Below are 19,558 nucleotides of genomic sequence, written 5' to 3' on the forward strand. Positions count from 1 at the left end.
ATAGTTTTCGACCTACTAAACCTTCCAAACCTTCTAAACCTTCTAGCATCTTTGGTGATAGTGAACCCACTAAATCAAACAATTTTTTTTCAAGATCTCGACCTAAACCTACCGGCTTTCTTTCGTCTATCAGATCTACTGGCTTTTCTAAGATATCCTATAATGACTCTAGCTTACCTCTGCCTATATTAGAGGCTAGCCTCTCATTAAAGAGGGATGAAGAGAAAGTCACGAAGGGAAAAGACGCTAAGATAGGTAAAGAATAGAATAAGACAAAGGACAACAATAGTAAGCCCTATATCAAAAAGGAGGAGGAAGAGTAGGAGAAAGATGCTTTAGCCAAGATTCCCTTCTCAACTTGACTATAGCTATACCCTCTATAATCTTGATTCTATTAGAATGACTCTTGCTTTGGCTTTCCCCTCTTAGATTAAATTATTATCATTAATACAATTTGATTAATTAAACTATATCTCCTTCGTAATCTACCGTATGTTTGCAAAATCCAGTATATGACTGAGGAATCTAGGTATGATGATGACTAAGTATCCTACTATTATATTGAAGCTGAAATGTCATCTATTTGTCGTCAATATATATATTAAAGTTGCCTCTTAGATTATCTAGATAATCAATATTATCAGATAAAGAAGACTTAAGAACTTATAGTAAAATTGTTTCTTATACTCTTTAATTGATTAATATTATATATCAACTTTAAACGAACGTCTTATAATATAAATAGTCGGGCCAGCCGAATAGATACTCGAAGGAGAAGCCTATTATTCTTAAGTATCTACGCTTATATTTAAGATTCCTATAGCTAGGACAGTCCGTTCGCCATCTTAAGCGTTGGCCTCAAGATCTAAATCCATAGTCTGAGAATCAAACACTATACTATCCCTATCAAGATCCATTCTATAGGGTTCTTTAGACCCCTTAGCGTCGGTATGGCTGGCTAGCCGGTGACCTTTGTAGTATTTGCGACTTTTAGGGCTTTGTCGCCTTAAGCCTATACCGCCAGCTTTACTATAATTGATCTTATTCTTTATATCTGTTTTGGGCCACCAGTATGATGAGAGTGATGGCTTATAGTGGGAGTATAGTGTTGACGGTCGAATGCTAAGCAATTTGGTCTTAAGTGTCGCTATAAGATGTTTATAATCGTAGGGAAAGTAGATATAATATCTTCGTCATAATGAAAAGGAGGGTATTAAGCTATCATAAGAGTATATTATGACTATAAGTATGGTCGAATTGAGTTGGAAGTTGATTTATTAGTAAGTTAAGATTAAGTCTTCAACCTTTATAGGATAGTCTGCTAGGTCCTTATTATTGTTTCCTATTTGTTATAGACTCAGTCGATGTTAAGAGACAATACTAGGAAATAGAATATAGAAGGGAGACAGCAATTTCCTTTAGGATATATAAATATACTATAGAATTCTCACTATGATTGTGGCATATTTCCTAGATGATATCTATCAGAATGAAGAGCGATGATCTAAGCTATAAACTTATAGATAGAGATCCTATGAACATTGATATAGATAAGATATCTATACTGCTAGAAAGAGCTAAGGCATCTTACAGTCTTGTAGATATAGCAATTATCATATATTCTGAATCTATATCTTTGTTTACTATAGTCAGGCAAGATATACTGAATAGATTCATCCCCGACTATAAGAGTATTCTAAGGATATAGATATTGCTACTTTATAATACCACTCTATTATATCAGATTTCTAGCTCTGACGATCGAGTTCTTAAGATATTCTAGGCTCTTGAGAGTATTATCATAGACAAATTAGCCAATCCCTTCATAGCCAGACTTGCTTAGCTTCAGCTGACATATATACTAGATACTGTCGAGAACATTGTCAAATCTAAGAAAGTAAGAAAAATCATATATTATACTCCTAGGTATAGTAACGCTAGTATTGTTCTTAACGTCTATATATCTACCTTAAAGGAAATCTTAAGACAAACTTTGATCAAGCATAGGCAAACTATACAGCATTAGGAAAGACTGGCTAGACTATCACTCCTTTTAGTTTTGATTTACTTAAATATAGCTAAGGCTTTTATATAAGTTTGGTTGTCATTCAATGATTTTATAATTAGATTAACTTTGATAAAGCTACGATCATAGGAGGATAGATAATAAGACACTCAAAAGCCTTAGATTTAAGATTATCCAACAATATCCATCAGATTTGATCTAGCTATATAAGTATATTGCTTAGTTAGTTCAATCAGTGGTTGGCTTAAACTTAGTTATACCAGATTGGCTCTATTATTTTTACATTCTTGAGAATCCTAAGGCTTAGACTATCGTAGGTTTGTTTGATGTTGTAAGTTGAGTGTCGACAGATTTTAGTGTCGGAAAGTTTGATGTTGGTAGGTTAAGTAGCGGTAGATAAGTGTCGATAGCACTTTAAGTGTCGGCACGTTCAGTATCTATGGTTTGAGTATCTATAGAGGAGTGTTGGCGGCAGAGGTTGAGTGTTGGCAGTAGGTTAAGTGATGGTAGCGGTTTAAGTGGCGGCAGTAGTTTGAGTGGCGATGGTAGGTTGAGTGGTAGAGGTAGGTTAAGTGTCGGTAGCGATTTATATGTTGGTGGCGATTTGAGTGGCGGTAGCGATATAAGTATCTTCGATGGTAGTGATATATAGATAGTCTGAAATGGAAGTTGTCTTCTTCTTAAGCTCTAACCTCTCTAAAGAACTGAAAACCAAAAACCGAAAACTATAAACAGTTATGTTGCTAGGTAGGGTAGACGTAGACAAAATATTAGTAAGCAGAAAACAGTATTCAGCGAATTGGCCTATATATACTAATACCTAATATGTGTTTGCAAGGTGACATGATAGATATAACAAATATGACTGGCTCTTAAAGCTTCGCTACTATAGATATAGTATATTATAGTAGACAAAATCTTAAGGTTATAATAAGCTCTTATAGAAGCTTAGCAATAGCTTATAGACAAGCAACGTAAGCGTAAAGAAACAAAGCGTCAACTTAAATAAGTATAATAACTATATAAGCTATAAACTCTCATCTTATACCTTAGGGATTGTCATAACCTAAGTTTCGCCATTTATATTATCATAAATCAATCTCTAACGATATAAGGGGATATAACGAACTTTATTGACTAAGTCTTTCCTTGACGAATTATCTTATAAAGCGACTTTCCCTTATAGTAAGAGAAGATATAGGATCAGCTCTTAGAGCCTTCTTTCATCTTAAGCCATCAGTTTCCATCTTAGGATTAGATGAGTTATATACAATCTCTACTTAGCTTTATCAGCAGCAAACAAGGGCTCCAATATTATGAGTATAACACTGTCAAGAATATAGTATAAAAGCTGATTGATACTGTCGATCATAATATAGTGGTATAAAAGCGCCTTAACCTTAGAGGGACTATGACATTCGAGAGCCATACAAATCTTAGCGACAAAGATGATAACCTTTCGGAATCATTGAATGATATATTGCTTAGTCAAGGTACAGCTACGAACGTAGCATCAGCCCCCAGCATATCGGTTTATAAGGCCTTACATAAGACTAAGCCGAAGGGTAAGGACAATCGAGCGGACTATTTCTATATCTATATAATGTCAGATGGCACAAACATTCCTAAGACTATGATTAAGTATAAGATGTCGTATAAACTACTATAGGATAAGATCATCATAGGTTTAGTAACGAAGATCTAGTTCAAACATAATATAATTAATAAGGAAGGCGACAGCTTTAAGTTTATATTATAGGCGCTTGCTGCTACCATCGTCACTCAACTCTTCTTATATATGATTAGGAAGGGTATATAATATGGCTATATATCGACTAGACAGACTTTCATCTTCCTTTATATCCCAGACGATCCTACCATAGTCTACTATTATATATATATTCCGAATCTTAATGTCCTTAACGATGACAAGTCTTAACTATACTATATAGCTGTCGTACAAGTGTTTACGTTCGTCCTTCAGTCACTCTATATAGACCTACCTCCACAGACATAATATAACATAGCCGCTAATCTTGATATATAGGCTGTTGAGTACGACGATATATTGAGTAGGATCCTTAAGACAGTTCGTAAGGAGCCTTAGGCTTCCCCTTACAAACCTCCTTGTTGGCAAGCATTTACCTACTCGCCTATTCGCACCCACTTACGATGCTAGCCTCTCGACGATAAGCCCAGCTATATGGATGAAAGCGATGACAAAGCTAGACTATCTTCACTAACCCTAGATCCGCCTACCCCTTCAGATGGAAAGGGGAAGGGGAAGGGGAAGGGATCTGAGTCGACGCTGACGCTAGATAAGGTATATACCATCAGCACTAAACGAGAAAGAGGCTATCGAGGCGATAGTAGGAGGATAAGGATCTAAGACAGACCATACTATAGCCACCAATATCTTCTTAGGTTGGCTTACAAAGGACCTATTAACGAGACCTATCCTAACGCTGATTGTCATAGACTATACTATATATCTCCAACAAAGTTCTTACATCGACTGTATATATAACTGGCTGAGGATCATGGTCCTAATGTCGATGCCATCCTACTTTACCTATAGAAGTCAGTTGAAGCTCTCCTTAAGATCCATCTGTCTATCTATAAATATATGCTTATAGCTAAGGTAGTAGAAGAGGCTGATCTTCTACGTTTGAATCATAAAATAAAGCTTTACCAGCATATTCGTATGATTTAGAGACAGACCATCCCTATATGTCTTAGCATCATCAGCCTTAATCTATCATACTACTATAATGGCTATACTCATAAGTATATACTGCTCTTAAGTGATGGTAGGAAGCCTCTGTCTAAGTATATTAACAATCTTAGCAAAGCTTCTTTAGTCTCTAAGGTCATAGCAGTATATCAAAGTCTATATAAGCTTTAAATCCTCCACTATGATATGAATATACAAAACTTAATATATAATGATAGCATTATAATCATAGATTTTAAGCGGGCGAAGATCTACACTTATAAGCCTCTTACTCTGCTAAGCCTCAACGCTTGACGAAAGAGGAAGTATAGAAAAGAGTAGCCAAATTCTGACATCTTCGAGAGAGAGCTCTAGGCTATACTTGGAAATGTCTTGAGATCAAGAAAGTTGACGGTTATAAAGACGTTAGCAAATAAAGATTGAATAGTATTTATCGTAAATCCTTCTTTTTAATTATAACTAAGAATATACTACTAAGTATTCGTAAGTGAGTCAAGTCTTATATAAACTTAGAAAGTCAATCAATATCTAAAAATAAAAATAAAAATAAAAATAAAAATTGATGTTTATATCTAACTAACCGATATTCTAGTAAGACAGTAAGTTGGCTACCACCCTACAATCAAAACAGGTTTTCATTATCCAAATATAAAATCCTATAAAAGAAGGCAACATAGCTTATTGTTTAGCTTAGCCTACCTAAGTCAAGCGATATAGTCTATAGCAAGCTTAGGCAACTATAAACTTACTGTTAATAAAGATAGTCGTTTAGATTGTTGAGAGTCTATAATCGAAACTGGATTTGTCAAACTTTCGCTTAGTATATCATACATTCGTGGTAGTAAGATTCTTGCCGCTTTTTAGATAGGTAGAAGTCCTTAATATCCTATAGTATATTTGCTATCTAGACTCTCTCTACTTATCCTTATATGGCTTAATGATGGTCATCAAAGAAGTTATATTATTTTATAGGAAATGGCTCTATATAAATTTACATAAAGAGTGGGAGAGTCACCTACTCTTACTAAATAGACTAGACTAAAATTATCTATCGGTTACTCTAGACGAGATATATAATAATTATCAATGGTTTGTAGCCAAAGAGTATATATAAGATCTGGTCACAAATTCTACTATATTATACTTTCTTCTAAAGTTATTTCCAAATGTATAGGCTCTAACGATTGTATATCTTTATATCTAGAAAGGAACACTATTGAAGAACTATCATTATATAACCTTACGAGACTCAACTAACATGGTTCCTGTTTTTAAGGACTCTATTGAGACGATTGTTTTTGATTTGCTATCGTATATAGTAGCGCTTCTAAGACTATCAAGCCTTACTATCTAAGGACCTTTAAAATTATAGAACCAGTCGTCTTTGCCAACTTAGTTCACTATTCATCGTCTATACATTAAATCGCTCGTTAGCTTCAAAGACCTTATATCCAATTTGTTCGACTTTCTCTTATTCTTTCCAAACCTTTTAGAACTATCTATCTATATTATGTCGACTGGCTCTTATAAAAAGCTGTCCCTTAGCCTTTTATATTAGAGTAGACTCTATCGACTCGATCTTATAAGTGTCTAGATCTTAAAGGATAAGCTATTTGACTTTATCTAACGCTACTAACTCTATATCCTATCGCTTGCTGCCATTACTTTGGTTAGTGGTACCTAGAAATCCTTTTTCATATGGTTATAGATGCTTTAGCCTACTGTCAAAGTCTATGGTAAGGGCATGCTTTCCACTATAGAGTTAATAGCCTGCCGTTTAGACTCTTGTTCAGTCTAGCTCTTTCTTAACACTAAGGTAATCCTATAGCCTTTTGATAAGTAGAGTATATTTTCCTAAGTTCTAGACTTAAAACAGCAGCTGATGAATAAGTGGCGATGACGATGGTAGAAAGAAGCGGGGCTAAATCAGTGTAATCAATCTTAGTAAGATGATACTAAGAGACTCATAGATTGATATAAGGAAATAACGCTTTCTTAGACTTGGTTATCGCTTGATAATAAAAGCAGCACCATACTTAATGAAATTCTGTCTACCGCCAAGTTCTACTATCTAACACTTCAAGTATATTATAACATAAGTAAAACTAGCAGCCTTAAAGTATATCGCTTGGTTTGACCCTCGAGAGTTTAGGTTATACTTTATCTTTAGAATGTTTGAAACATATAGAGTCTGCTGATATATATCAATCACTACCATATTATGTCTCTTAAAGCAAGCTTAGAGTATCCTTTTATGCTTCTGGTTCTCTCTTGATTCTAGACCTATTCTTATAGGCAGGTCATCTGACAGCCATCAATTGTCTCTCCTATCAAGTGAGGTCTTAACCTATTAATTGCTAAGAGTGTCAACTCTTAGGTATTATATTCCTTTTTGAGGCTTATCTTAGGATAATATTTAGCTTAGTATTCTCAAGCTTACGCTTCTTAGAAGTAGGGCTTAAGGCCAACTTTCTATCTTTGATAATAGCCTGAAAATCTCTTATTATGATAAGCCTCTTCTAATCTCTATCTATTATACCGTCCTAAGTTCCTATAGAAAGCCCTATAGACTATAGTCTAAAGTTATAGATAATTATGACCCTACAATTAGACCTATCTTTCTGCTAGAGTGTAGGCTAGCAATAATTAGTGAAAGTCTTTAGTATAAGTAAACTGATGTAGGTTTTATTATATCGACATATTCAAAACCTAGGTGTTTGAATTCCCTCTATATGAATATTAGTCTAGCAATAAGACTTAGAAAGATGGTCATATTTGAACTACCGTTTTTACGAGAGTAGTCCTTAATCTTCCGCTGATTACTGCCTAACTTACTAGAGAATTATAATAGTAAATTGTCCTAGTCTCCTCGTCGATTTCCAAGAGAGTAAAGTAGCTATAGTCATCCTTGATAGAACGAAAGTTGAGAGGATAAAAGTATCTTTGACTTTGTCTTTCATTCTGTTTAAGCCGAAGATTGTCGATCTTACTCCTTCAGCCTACTAAAGGTCTGGTTTTGAGAATCTATTTACCTTATTCGTCCTACTTATAAAGTAGAATGCTGATGCTAGTATGAATGGAGGATGGTTTGTCAATAAGCGTTAGCATTATAATGATTACCTACGAATCGAGCTATATCTTAGTTTTGAGTATAGTAAGTAAATTATAGTTTATATTAACTATATCTATCATAAAAAGACACTCCTTTTCTTCTAAACTATTTGACTAAAGAATTTCGCCAAATCTCTAGAACATCTGATCTATAACCTTATTTAAGAAAGTAGAGTCTATACTCGTAGGATCAGGAGTAACTTAAGCTTCTTATTAACCACTCATACTTATAATTACAAAGTATGCCTACAGTAAGGATATCTTCTCTACTACCATAATAGACTCTAACTTAAGACTATCTAGAAATAGGCGAGTATCTAGCCGACCTTTGTCAATAATAAGGACGACCTACTTGTCAAGAATAGAGAACATCCGGATCGTCCAAGCATCGTCAGCTAGTTGTTTATACAAAATATCAAACCCTTTATCTGGCAGCTTGATCTATAATCTACCAATGTCAGTATCTAGCGATCGTAAAGACAATAATCTTACTAAGTCTTAGAACCAAAAAGAATGTCAAACTTGAGTATCCCTACTAGTTATACTAGTTTTCGCCCTCTAGATAGGTTATTAAGTAGTGCTTGTTTCTCCCACTCTATAATGCTAGAGAGGGTAGAATCATCGTCAAGAGCGTTTCCAATGTCCTCATTCGAATTCTCACTAAGCTATCTAACTAGGACATAAGTTATAGCCATTTTTTTCCTATTACCTCTCGTTGGGTGGCTCTAAGTAAGCTTAGTCTCGACTTCTATATCGTAGGACCCTACAGTAGCCATATAGCTAGCTAGATATTTCATACTTTTGACCTTAGATTTTGATTTATATTATCATAGAATATGATACCATTGGTTACTTATCTACATATACTCTGGATATGCTAAGGCCTTATCTAACCTAGGCTATAGTATAGTAAACACTTTCGTCAAGATAGTGTCTGATACTTCTTTCTGACAATGAAGTAGTCTTATATCTTTGATAGTATCTATGATCAAATCTGACATACTATATAGTATGCCTCCTATAGGTTTTAATGTAAGCATACTTATTGATATCGATTTAATATCTAGTCGCCGCTTACCTTCGGCTTCCAATATAACTTAAACTTTAGTTTGAACTATCTTTGATAGAATAGTTGATTCGACAATACTTAAAATATTGGCCCTTTTTAGGCTCTAAGATAGATATTGCTTGTTTTAGGCTCTTGTCAGCTTGACCTAAGGTTTATATTGACTGTCATCTGATGAAATAGATGGTTTAAGGATCCTTAAAGGATCGTCCTTCTCTTTACTTTCGACTGCTACTTATTATTCTAAGCTTATAAATATCTTAACTTAGACTTTTATCTTAGTCTCTATTGATGATATAGTCGACTAAAGAGTATCTAAGGATTTGCCTTCTTTATATTTGCTTATCTATAGATTATATATGGCTTTCGTTTGGCTATCTTCTATGTCTTTACTTAAGGTAAGAAGTTCTTTTGATAGACATTTGTTCTGACTCTATGCTAGTTCTAAGAAGCAAATAGTCTCGCTAAACGATAAGATAGTCAATAATAAAGATTTTTGTAAAGTATTTGAGAATATATTATCTTGATAATCTTATGATTATAAAATACTTAAAACTATTAAACTAAAATCATTATAGAAAGCCTCTAATGTTTTGACTCGACGCTAAATTATGAAAGCATATGAGTATTCTTCTAAAGCCAGCATTTGCTAATCTAGGACTATATCTTGCTAAATCTCAATTTCAGACAGTATCTAGCTAAGTATAGTAGTAATCTACCTATCATTCTATAACTATAGCATAAACAGATTGTGATAAATATCGTCTGCTTGAAAAGAATGAACTATAATATATAGATAGCTGGGAGTGTCTAAATCTTCGCTTCTCTTACTAGTGCCAATCTACGCCATTTTACTGGTAGGATTGAATATTGATAAATCGTCAGGATAGGATATAACAACCTATTCAAACGGTGGTTCTCTAAGCTTTTTCGGATGATAGTCTTCTTTATTCTTGGCTAACATAAGAGTAGACATATACTCAGCATTTTTGGCATTAGTCTTCTCTTAGGCAACTTAAGTATGATCGGACTTTTCTTGACTAATGATTGTCGCTTCTACTTTAGCTTTAGATATCTTCGTCTAAGAGCTTTATATTCTAATGATATCATAAATCTTGTCTACTATAGCTTCCGCTATCTTTAGAGTATTCTCATAAAACTATTTTAGATAATCTCTAAGCTTTAATAGACTGTTAGTATCTTCTCGATATCTATAGTGGTCATACTATATATATTGAGCTTTCGTATGAGAGGATCAAAATGCTTAGGAGAAAAATTCATTATAGCTTACTATAGTCTATATACAAAATTATATAAATAGACAATGCCAATCGACAATATAAGGCATTATCATATAGAGGCTTAATATATATATAAAGGGCCGGCTCAACTTATAGCTAGCTTTATGATAGTATACTAACGCCCCCAATATATTTCAATATCCTAGGATATTCAAATATACCAAAGTCGATCGTTGCTTCCACTATCAATATCCAGATGCTATAGGCGGCCTCTAAGGTAGAATGTCTATCAGCCGTTAGTCTGTAAGGACTAGGTTGAATACTAGGTTGCTATAGCCAAAGGTGCTGAAAGCTGCCATAATCACCTCCTAAAAGTCTGGCTATTTAGAAGGTTATATTCGTTAGCTCTATCTGTTTTAAGTAGGTGGATATAATATAATGAAGGCTATAATATAAGTTATCTTATTGAATGACGTTATAGAATGTCTCGATACGCCTTAATATGCTTTAATAAAGTAATAAAGAAACTTAAGGACGCTAAAAATAACTTAAAGCCTACTTTAAGACCGAATATAACTTATATTTCATCAAATAGTATTCTCTGATGATATATAGTTAGTCTCCACCAGTATGATGCTAGTCTATCTATTGATCTTTCGTTACTATACGGTCGAGAGTATAGGCTTAAAGCGAAAGTAAGACATTTATTGTCGTTAAGGATATTGTCGTTAGATTGTATCTCCAGCCTATATATAGGCTTTATCTAGGGGTATAAAGGCTCATCGTCAGAGGCTTCTTAATCTTAGCTAAGGCTATATCACTCTACTATCTGCTTGATCATTCGATACTTAGTCGACAGTATAGCTACATTCTATAGCCAAAGCATCCTTCCGGTCCCTTCGTCTACTACCATAATAACCTATCTAGCTAATCTCCTAAGTCTATCTAATGATAGAGTCTGGCCATATCTAGACGCTTGGAAATCGGCTCTTCTTTTGCCTTAATAGAAAGACTTCTGACTCTGGCAAATACTCTTGAAAAGTGATCAGTTAAGCAACCAAGGCTATGCTTATATACTAATAACCAAAGCTTATAAATAAATGGTCGACAAATATCTATAGGATATAGTCTGAACTCAAAAGAAGGTTATAATTTGGATATAAATGACTCTTTAAGTTGAGAGTTCTATCTTATAAAATATATTTAAGTTTATGATAGTATATAGTCAAAGACGTTAGACATAGATACTATAAAGATAGAGACTCTGTTTTAGTACCTCTAATTGACTTATAGGATTTACCTACTATATCCTCTAGACATAAAGAAGAATAAGCTCACCATATATATTCATTTCTCCATTATATGACATTCTGTTAAATTAACGTCTATTTTAAATATCAAGATCAAACAAATCTTCAAATCTTCAAAGTCATTAATAATATAGAGATCATCAATATAATCAATATCCTAATAATATCTATTAATCATAGGTAAAACATCATCAACTTACTTCATTAATTCTATGATCGGAAAACACACTTTTCCTTTGACATCATCGCCAGCAACAAGTAACGTCTATGCCAGCATTACATACATCAGTGTCGGTGACATTTTTCCTTCGTGCCGACTATGGATCCTAGCTCTTGGTGTAGTGGCATCGGTTTTCAGGTCCCTAGGCTTCGATTTTCAGGCGACCCTGCACTAACAACAAGGGAGTATTGGGTGGAGCTGCGACGTCAAGCATAGGATGACCTCGCCGCCGAGGATGGCGGGGAACAGAAGCCATTCATCAGCGAGGGCGATGTGTTGACAGCATGGGCACTGCGTGCGGTGGCTTCTTCTTTGCCACAGCCTCGACCAGTGACGGTGCTTCATGCTCTCAACGCGCGATTTCGACTTCCGTCACTGATCCAGGCTTCGGGTGTCTACGTCCAGAACATGGCGGTGGGTGCATTCACTTTCCTGTCTCCCGGGGTCGCCACAGGACTCCTAGGGCCCATCGCTCTGGAGAACCGCCGACATCTGTTGGAGCAGTCGACAGAGCCCCAGGTATTGGCCTTCTTGCGCGAGATGCGGCGGGAATCTAAGTCAGGTAGCGACCCGGCGATGGTGTTGTGTGGTGAGTCGGATGCCCTGCTGATGCCCTTCACCAACTGGACCAGGGCCGACTTTTTCAAGACGGCCGACTTCAGCCCGGCTCTTGTGCGTCCTGGCGAGACAGGGCAGCAGAGAACCAACGCGCCTGGTACCATGATATACCACCATGCGCAGTCGATGCGGCAAAGCTCAACATCCCGAAATGTAGTTGTGGTGCTTGGTAAAGACCTTGGCGAAAATTACTGGCTGACCGGGATCTTGCTGCCAGCAGCCTGGGCCAAGATTGAAGAGGACATAAGAAAGATGTACTAATAAGCTCCTTCCAAGATTCAGTGTACAATAGAGCTATCAAATGATCCTCTGAACAAGAAAGTCTTGTCAACAGAGAAGTCCGGATCGTCGCTTGAGTTGCAACTCATCTACCGCATTCATGTATCTCCGTTTCGCGATTGTGCGCGATTGTGCTATTAGTTCTTGAAAATCGAAACACAGGCGAGCAATCTCCCGAGGCCAATAGGCAGCGGCGAATTGATTCTCTGGAGGTTGAAGAAGGGGACGGAAAGGAAAAAAAAAGTAAGAAAACGTACAACACCGAGGATTCGCTGGTCGTCACCGACCCAACTACTAGTTCAGCCTTCAGCAGCTTAATTAAGGCAGAGCGGACGGGATGCCATGTTTTCTACTGAGTATGGTCGTACGTGAAAGAGTGAGTGTTTTGGAGCATTATAATACAGGCACAACAAGCATGCTGATGTGAATGTGAATCTTGGGGCCATACAATCAGCATTCGGGACAAGAGCAGAGATGATCCGTCTATAGCCTCATGTTAACTTAAACGAACTTGCCGTGCTGGTAGATGTGGAATATGATGTAACCAAGCCCCGGATGCCATCATACTCGGAGACGAACATAGAACCTGCCAAAATCCATTTCTGTCACCGAAGGTGAGCTCACGCGCCCTGTCGATGGGGGTCGGCACAGGATACGTTCCAGAGTACGTAGTTTCAGCAAGACATCGGATTTGCGCAGAAAGGCCTGAGCGCAATTTATCTTTTAGACCCTTGTATCTCGACCTATCTGCTTATATTGTAGCTAAATCGAGAACAGAATTCAGTCCGAAAACAATAATCACTGAAATGCTGCGAAATCACCGGTCTACTCATACGCTCCGTTCCGTGGTTAAGTAAGCAGTGGGGCTCAAAAGGGGTTCGTTCCACCCCACTGAACACTCCGTCCCTACTCGCCTATTTAAATGCGTGGACTATTAGGGAAAGCTAAAGAGGTCAACTTTAGCTAGCTTGACAAGTTATTGTTTTGTAGAATTATGGTTATAATTCACATTAATAAAGTAACAGAATGAATCTAAACCGTATCTATACACGAGTACTTATAGAGAAGGGAAAAAACAATCTATAGGTAGTAACTCTTCATAGTTACCACGCTGGCCGTTTTGGCCGTTTTGAGAGATAAATATGTGAAACTCACAGCGGGTGCTGAGAGCTTCTTAAGCAGCCCCGCCAGCATCTTTCATATCCTCTGCATGGAGTTTCTTCCAGCTTCCGCACAGGCTGAATAGAGAAGCGAAGCCAGAAGCTCCAATCGTAATCGCGAAGACGACTTTAAGACCTGCCATATACGCAGCAATGACACCTGGAACTTGTGCAGGTGTGAAAGCCGTGCGAATCTGAGTGGCGCCGGTTGCCAGGAGTAGCGCAGGATTAATCCCAGGAGCCGTGGAGGCCGCGGTACTTATTATCGTGTTGTTGAAGGCTGACTGCGCTGCTGAAAGGAGGAACGCACCACCAATCATTTGGAAGACTGCAGTTTATGGTTAATCGAAGTCCTATTTTACGAGTCGCTTGATGAGGGAAGAACTCACAAAAGATCATGGCGGTAGAGGACGACATGTCCTCCGGCGTGGAGGTGCTTTGAACTACTGTGAGGGTGTTCTGGAATGTTATTCCTATAACAAAGCCGGTGAAGATCTGATATCCAACCCACTTTCCGACTGAAGTGTCGACTTCGAGCATATAAAACAGGCCACAGCCAATTGCTGTAAGCCCCGCTCCGATAGCCATGATCGGAGTGAAATAGCCGATTTTGGTTAATACAGCGCCTTGGAGAATGACCGCAATCGTGAGCAGAATGATGAAGGGCAGGTTGCGTACGCCCGATCCAATAGGGCTAACGTCGAAGACGCTCTGAAAATATATCGGGAGGTAGAAGAGGACAACGAAGTAGGTACCAGCAAAGAAGAACTGAAAGATACAACTGACCCAGACCTCGCGCTTCTTGAACTAAATCATGTTTGTCAGATTGGCGGGCTTTCGGCACCAGGCTCAAAGACGAGGAACTCACTATCCGTAAGACTACCATGGCACGCTCGCCCTGATATATCTCCCAAGTGACACAGGTAACAAAGATAGCGAAAGAGCCCACGAGTAAACCAATTACAACGCTGCTATCCCAAGCTTTGGTCTGTCCACCATATTGGAGTGCCAGGATAAATGAGATTATCAAGCACATGACGAGAACTGCTCCAAGAAAGTCCATCTGTAGAAACTTCTCTTTCCAGCTAGCCTCAGCTGGCTTTGCTTCACTTGGGATCCGAAGATAGATCAGAACAATCGCAGTAGCCAAGCCACCGATTGGTAAGTTGATATAGAAGCACCATCGCCAGGTGACCCTGTCGGAGAAGGCCCCACCGATAAGAGGGCCCAGCACAGCAGCGATTCCATATGTCGCCCCGGTGAACCCGATCAATGCAGGCCGCTTCTGCGGCTCTGCAATAAATCCAATGATGGTAAATGCGCCTGATCCAATACCAGCACCACCGAGGCCTGCAATTGCGCGTCCAACAATCAAAGCTGTCGAGTTCGGCGAAACGGCGCATATCAAGCTGCCAAGCTCAAAGAGGGCTATGGCAACGATGAAATATATCTTCAGTGAGAAGTACTTGTAGAACTTGCCCCACGTTGACTGGAACCCTCCAAAGGTCATGAAGTATGCTGAGCTATACCATGCTACCTTGTCGAGACCGTGGAACTCGTCTGTGATTTTGGGAATGGCAGTGGCGAGGATAGTCTGGTGGTAAGGGAATTAGCTGAATTGATTTGTTCTCACAGATAGGGCTAGCCACTCACATTATCTAAAGATACCAAGAAGATACTGAGCATAAGTGAGATCATGATCAGGACAAGACGCATGCCATGAGGGAATTCAGTCGTAGCTCGCTCGTTGAAAGCCTCGACTGAATTGAGGCCCGGGACGTGTCCATCCGCCGCCTTTTCTGTGTCCATTGGTTTCGAGCCCTCAGACGAATTATCGGCGTGCCGCTGCCACCCCGGGTTGGAATCGGAGCTTGCCATTATTTTCGAGTTGTATTGTATTTGTCGAAAAGGAAACACGTTCGATCGACGGCGAGCAACAGGCGCTTGCTTATTTTATACCTCGGTGTCAGAAATTACAACGATGTAGACTGTGTGCTTCTAGGCACCCTTGCTGGAAGGGGTGCAACGCAGGTGCTTTTGGCATTTGCGGCGGTTTTATGTTGTGTAAATAACCCAACTAAGCGGGTTTGTCATTAAGGGGTTCGGAGCGGAGCGGAGGGGCCGAACGGGACTTATTAATCAGCCGGGCAGAAACCACGGGGCGGGGGTTGAAACTTGAAAGGCTGCAAAATCACAAACAGTAGTTATCGACAACTGGAGACTGGCCTCAAGAAACAGAGAGATACAAATGAGAGTAGGCCCAACAACTCAAACTGCTCTACACCACGTATATTGGGGTACTGTACTTATACGGCACCTCGTACGAGTCAGAGGTCTGCGATTCCAACCTCCTAACATCATCGAAAGATATCCAAGAGCCAAATCCCTGCAATATAAGGTAGCCCCAACGGTTTATCTTCCACTGGATTTGATCTTTTCTGAAGTCGCCACTCTCAATGTGCAGATTAAGTATGTTGTCCACAGTCCCATTGTACACAAAGTTCTGCTTCGACTTTGTGTACTCGGCCACTCTAGGACCCAGTTCCAGCCCGTGATGCTTTGGGCTGCCCGTCGCTGCAAAGCCAATTCAGGTAGACCGCAGCTCGTAACTGACGTTTCGAAGGGCTGTCACATTTGCGATGGGTATGTAGCCGGTGTACGGAGCGTAGGGAAGACCAAAATCTCAGCAAAGACCCGAGCCGTGCTCCGAAAAAACCGAAGCCCAGGCTGCCGTGCACAAGCGGGAAGCGGCGTCGGTGTCAAAACGGTAGGAGTAGACAGGCTGGCTACCTGTGGCCATGGACTAATTTTGTGCTGTCAAACGACGGCCTGACATGGACTATTGATGCTCGCCTTCCAGCAATCTGCTCCATTGACCATGGTAACTTATTTTCTTTGGACCCAGCTAATCCGCCCTTCGTCAATGTCCCGGGCGACATGATCTATAGCACCATCCAGGTGTCTTACGACACTCGAATCCAGCACTACTCTACGCTTCAGCTGGGTTTCGGCTTTGAGCTTCCACGTGACGCACCCAGTTCTAGAGGCACGGTTCGGGCTGTGAACTACACATCGCCTGGCGCAACACATCCAGCGCCGAGCGTGCACGACTATGTGATCTACCTCCCGCCCGGCTATCCAACCGCCGCACGTGAGAGAAGAAGTACCCTGTGCTGTATATTTCCCATGGCGGCAGCTGTAACGCCTATGAGCGGCCAAACCTAGGCCAAGTGAACCACATCTTGGACAGGCTCGTCGCAAACGGTCATCTTAAGCCTTCCAATATCATCATACCCAGCTTCTACAGTCTCAACTCCTCTTGAGGTTTTGCTCTTGTCTATGGAAGCTCTGCAGTGAGCCATGGTCTGAGCACACTAGATCTCGTGTGTAAAAACTGGATGAAATACCTGTTTCCACATGTCGAAGCCAACTTTGCCGTATCAAATGACTCGAGCCAGCGTGCTTTCTGTGGTATGAGTAAGGGTGCTAGTGTGAGCTATGAGATGTTCATTAATGCAACAGAATGCTTCTCCTATTTTGGCCAGTTCTCGGGAGATCTTGGGCTGACAATACCGCCCTTGAGCAAGTATGTCAACACCACGCAGCTTGCAGCGAACCCACGACTAGGCCAAGTTGGACTGTTCCTAGCGTTTGGGCTCTATGACTAATCATTCACGGACACGCGGAATCTGCAAGAAGTCTCAGACGACTTGAAGTTGGGATACATTATTAGAGCAGTGCCGTATGGTGCACATTATTGGAATACTTGGCAAGATGCCTTGTGGCACTTTGGAAAGGAGGCTTTATGGCGGTCAACTCCCTTCACGGACCAGTTCAAATCATGGAGGGCAGAGATGCACGAGGAGTGTAGTAATTGATGTAGTAAATAGATGAACCACTTTCCGACAGGTCTTTCCTTACTTGTTACAAACAATGACTTGACATATCCTCCTTGTTGACCTGGGTCACAAAGGCTTCCAAATAACTACATCAATGTACATATTGACAGTTGGTGTCCCCGAATGGGACACCCCCTAGACAAGATCAGATTTGTATCCTAGATCCACAGAGAAAGGAGATCAGCGATGCTCCTTCTCGGGCTCATTGCCTAGCCAAATCAGACAACCAAACTCCCCTACGCCTTTTGTTCCAATACAAACATGTCTCCGGACCACCCATACACCCTGTTGAGTCTTCTACCGTGCTGTCGAGCAACAAGGAAGCGGATCTTCTTGCTTGGGTGTGGCTCGTGAAATTGTATGCTTCTCTGGGCGTCGAGGTTGCATGGCTGGAAGTGCCAAACAGACCCGTAGAGCTTCTGGGCACTGAATCCAACCGAGGCCATGGCATGCAAGAATCCTTGCCAGGTTATTTCACCCGGTGTCGTATTGGTGGCGGGATTGAAGAACAGGACCCGGAACACATTGAGGGATCGAGCATCCACCTCAAATCGAGGTCTAGGGTTAGGTATTGCCTTTTCGGGTGTTCCTAAATTTGTCGTGAGCTCTGTACTACCAGGAGCAGGCGTGCCCCTGGTTTTTTCTTTTGGCTTTGGGGCTGCTGGTAGTGGCTCTGTGTGCGAAGAGGAAGACTCCGGGTTGAGGTAGAATGTAGAGACTTGTTGCGTGAGAGCATCGATCTTTGACCCCATACCGGGCTCTGGCTTCGTTTCCTTTTGCTGGGGAGGTTCGATCCATTTAGGAGTCCGATATATAGGTCGATGTTGAATGAGAAATCGCTTGAAAGCCGTGCCATCCAGATCAGCGATAGCAGGTAGTATAATGGCATCAGCCTTGTCCCAGAAAGCGTCTAAGCAGTCTTCGGCCGCTCGAAGTCTCTCATTGATCTCTTTTGTTGCCTTCTTGCCCATAGGGTAATCGAACTTCTAGTCCGATGGGTCAGCGAAAGGGACGAGAGCTATCAACTTAGTCTCATTCAACAGCTTAAGAAGTCGCCGCTCTGGGCTCGAAGATTCGTCAAAGTGCCTCTGTATATTCTCCAATCGAGTGACCAAATTGCTCTTGAAACTAAGGACCCAGGGGAAGTAAGTATCGATCTGTCGCATACATTCTCCCAGGACCGACAGCTCACTGATCAGCATGGCAACATGGGAAGATACCATCTGCCGTGCTTCTGGGTCCGCGCTTAGCAGTCGGCCAAGCTCGTCAACTATTAGAGGTAGACGAGCCTGATGGAGGAATTGACCATCTGACGACAAGATGTGAAGAAGTGAAAGTAATTGCTCCGCAGCCTTGTCCAGTTTTGATCCGTCCTTGCGTCTGAACTCAATAGGATCAAAGCCATCGTGTTTTGGAACTATCCGAATAAAACTAGGCCGGAAAGGCAGCGATGATGGAACAGCATCCTTCAATTGCTTCAGTATGTACCTAACCGTCTGCTCGATATAATAACGAAACTTGAGTAGAGCATCCAGGTATTCTTCGGGTAGATCTTTCCGGGGAATGATGTTGTCGGCATGCACTTCTCTAAGTTGTCGTAGCTTAGCAGCTTGATTTCGAAGCTTCGAATATCTCTCAAACTTTAGGTAAACATTCCCGAGCATACTAAACACAATTCGTGCCCAGAAGCTTTCTTGTGGTGGCTCGGCGGTTGGGTGAATGGAACCCTGGTCGTCTTTAATCATCTCCTTTCGGTGCTCTCTTATTTCAAACAATCGATCAGAGAAGTAACTCGGGTCCTCTCGAAGTGACCAAGCGTGGTCTTCGAATTGGGCCACCTGCGCGTCGAGCAGTGACTCGATGCGCATTAGATCGATATCCGAAGGGGGACGAT

The 19,558-nt window shown here is 40.2% G+C and overlaps 1 protein-coding gene across 1 annotated transcript; it reads right to left on the reverse strand.

Moving 5' to 3' along the window:
• Positions 1-13,779: 13,779 nt before the first annotated feature.
• On the reverse strand, positions 13,780-15,574 carry UCRPA7_8270 (putative efflux pump antibiotic resistance protein; the record flags this gene model as incomplete). Its single annotated transcript, XM_007920787.1, has 4 exons — positions 13,780-14,093; positions 14,155-14,572; positions 14,634-15,359; positions 15,419-15,574. 4 exons carry the CDS (start codon positions 15,572-15,574, stop codon positions 13,780-13,782), a joined length of 1,614 nt encoding a protein of 537 aa, XP_007918978.1.
• Positions 15,575-19,558: the final 3,984 nt, after the last annotated feature.

The sequence above is a fragment of the Phaeoacremonium minimum genome (assembly GCF_000392275.1).
Source record: "Phaeoacremonium minimum UCRPA7 unplaced genomic scaffold PA7_03_scaffold_583, whole genome shotgun sequence".
In the NCBI taxonomy this organism is placed as follows: domain Eukaryota; kingdom Fungi; phylum Ascomycota; class Sordariomycetes; order Togniniales; family Togniniaceae; genus Phaeoacremonium; species Phaeoacremonium minimum.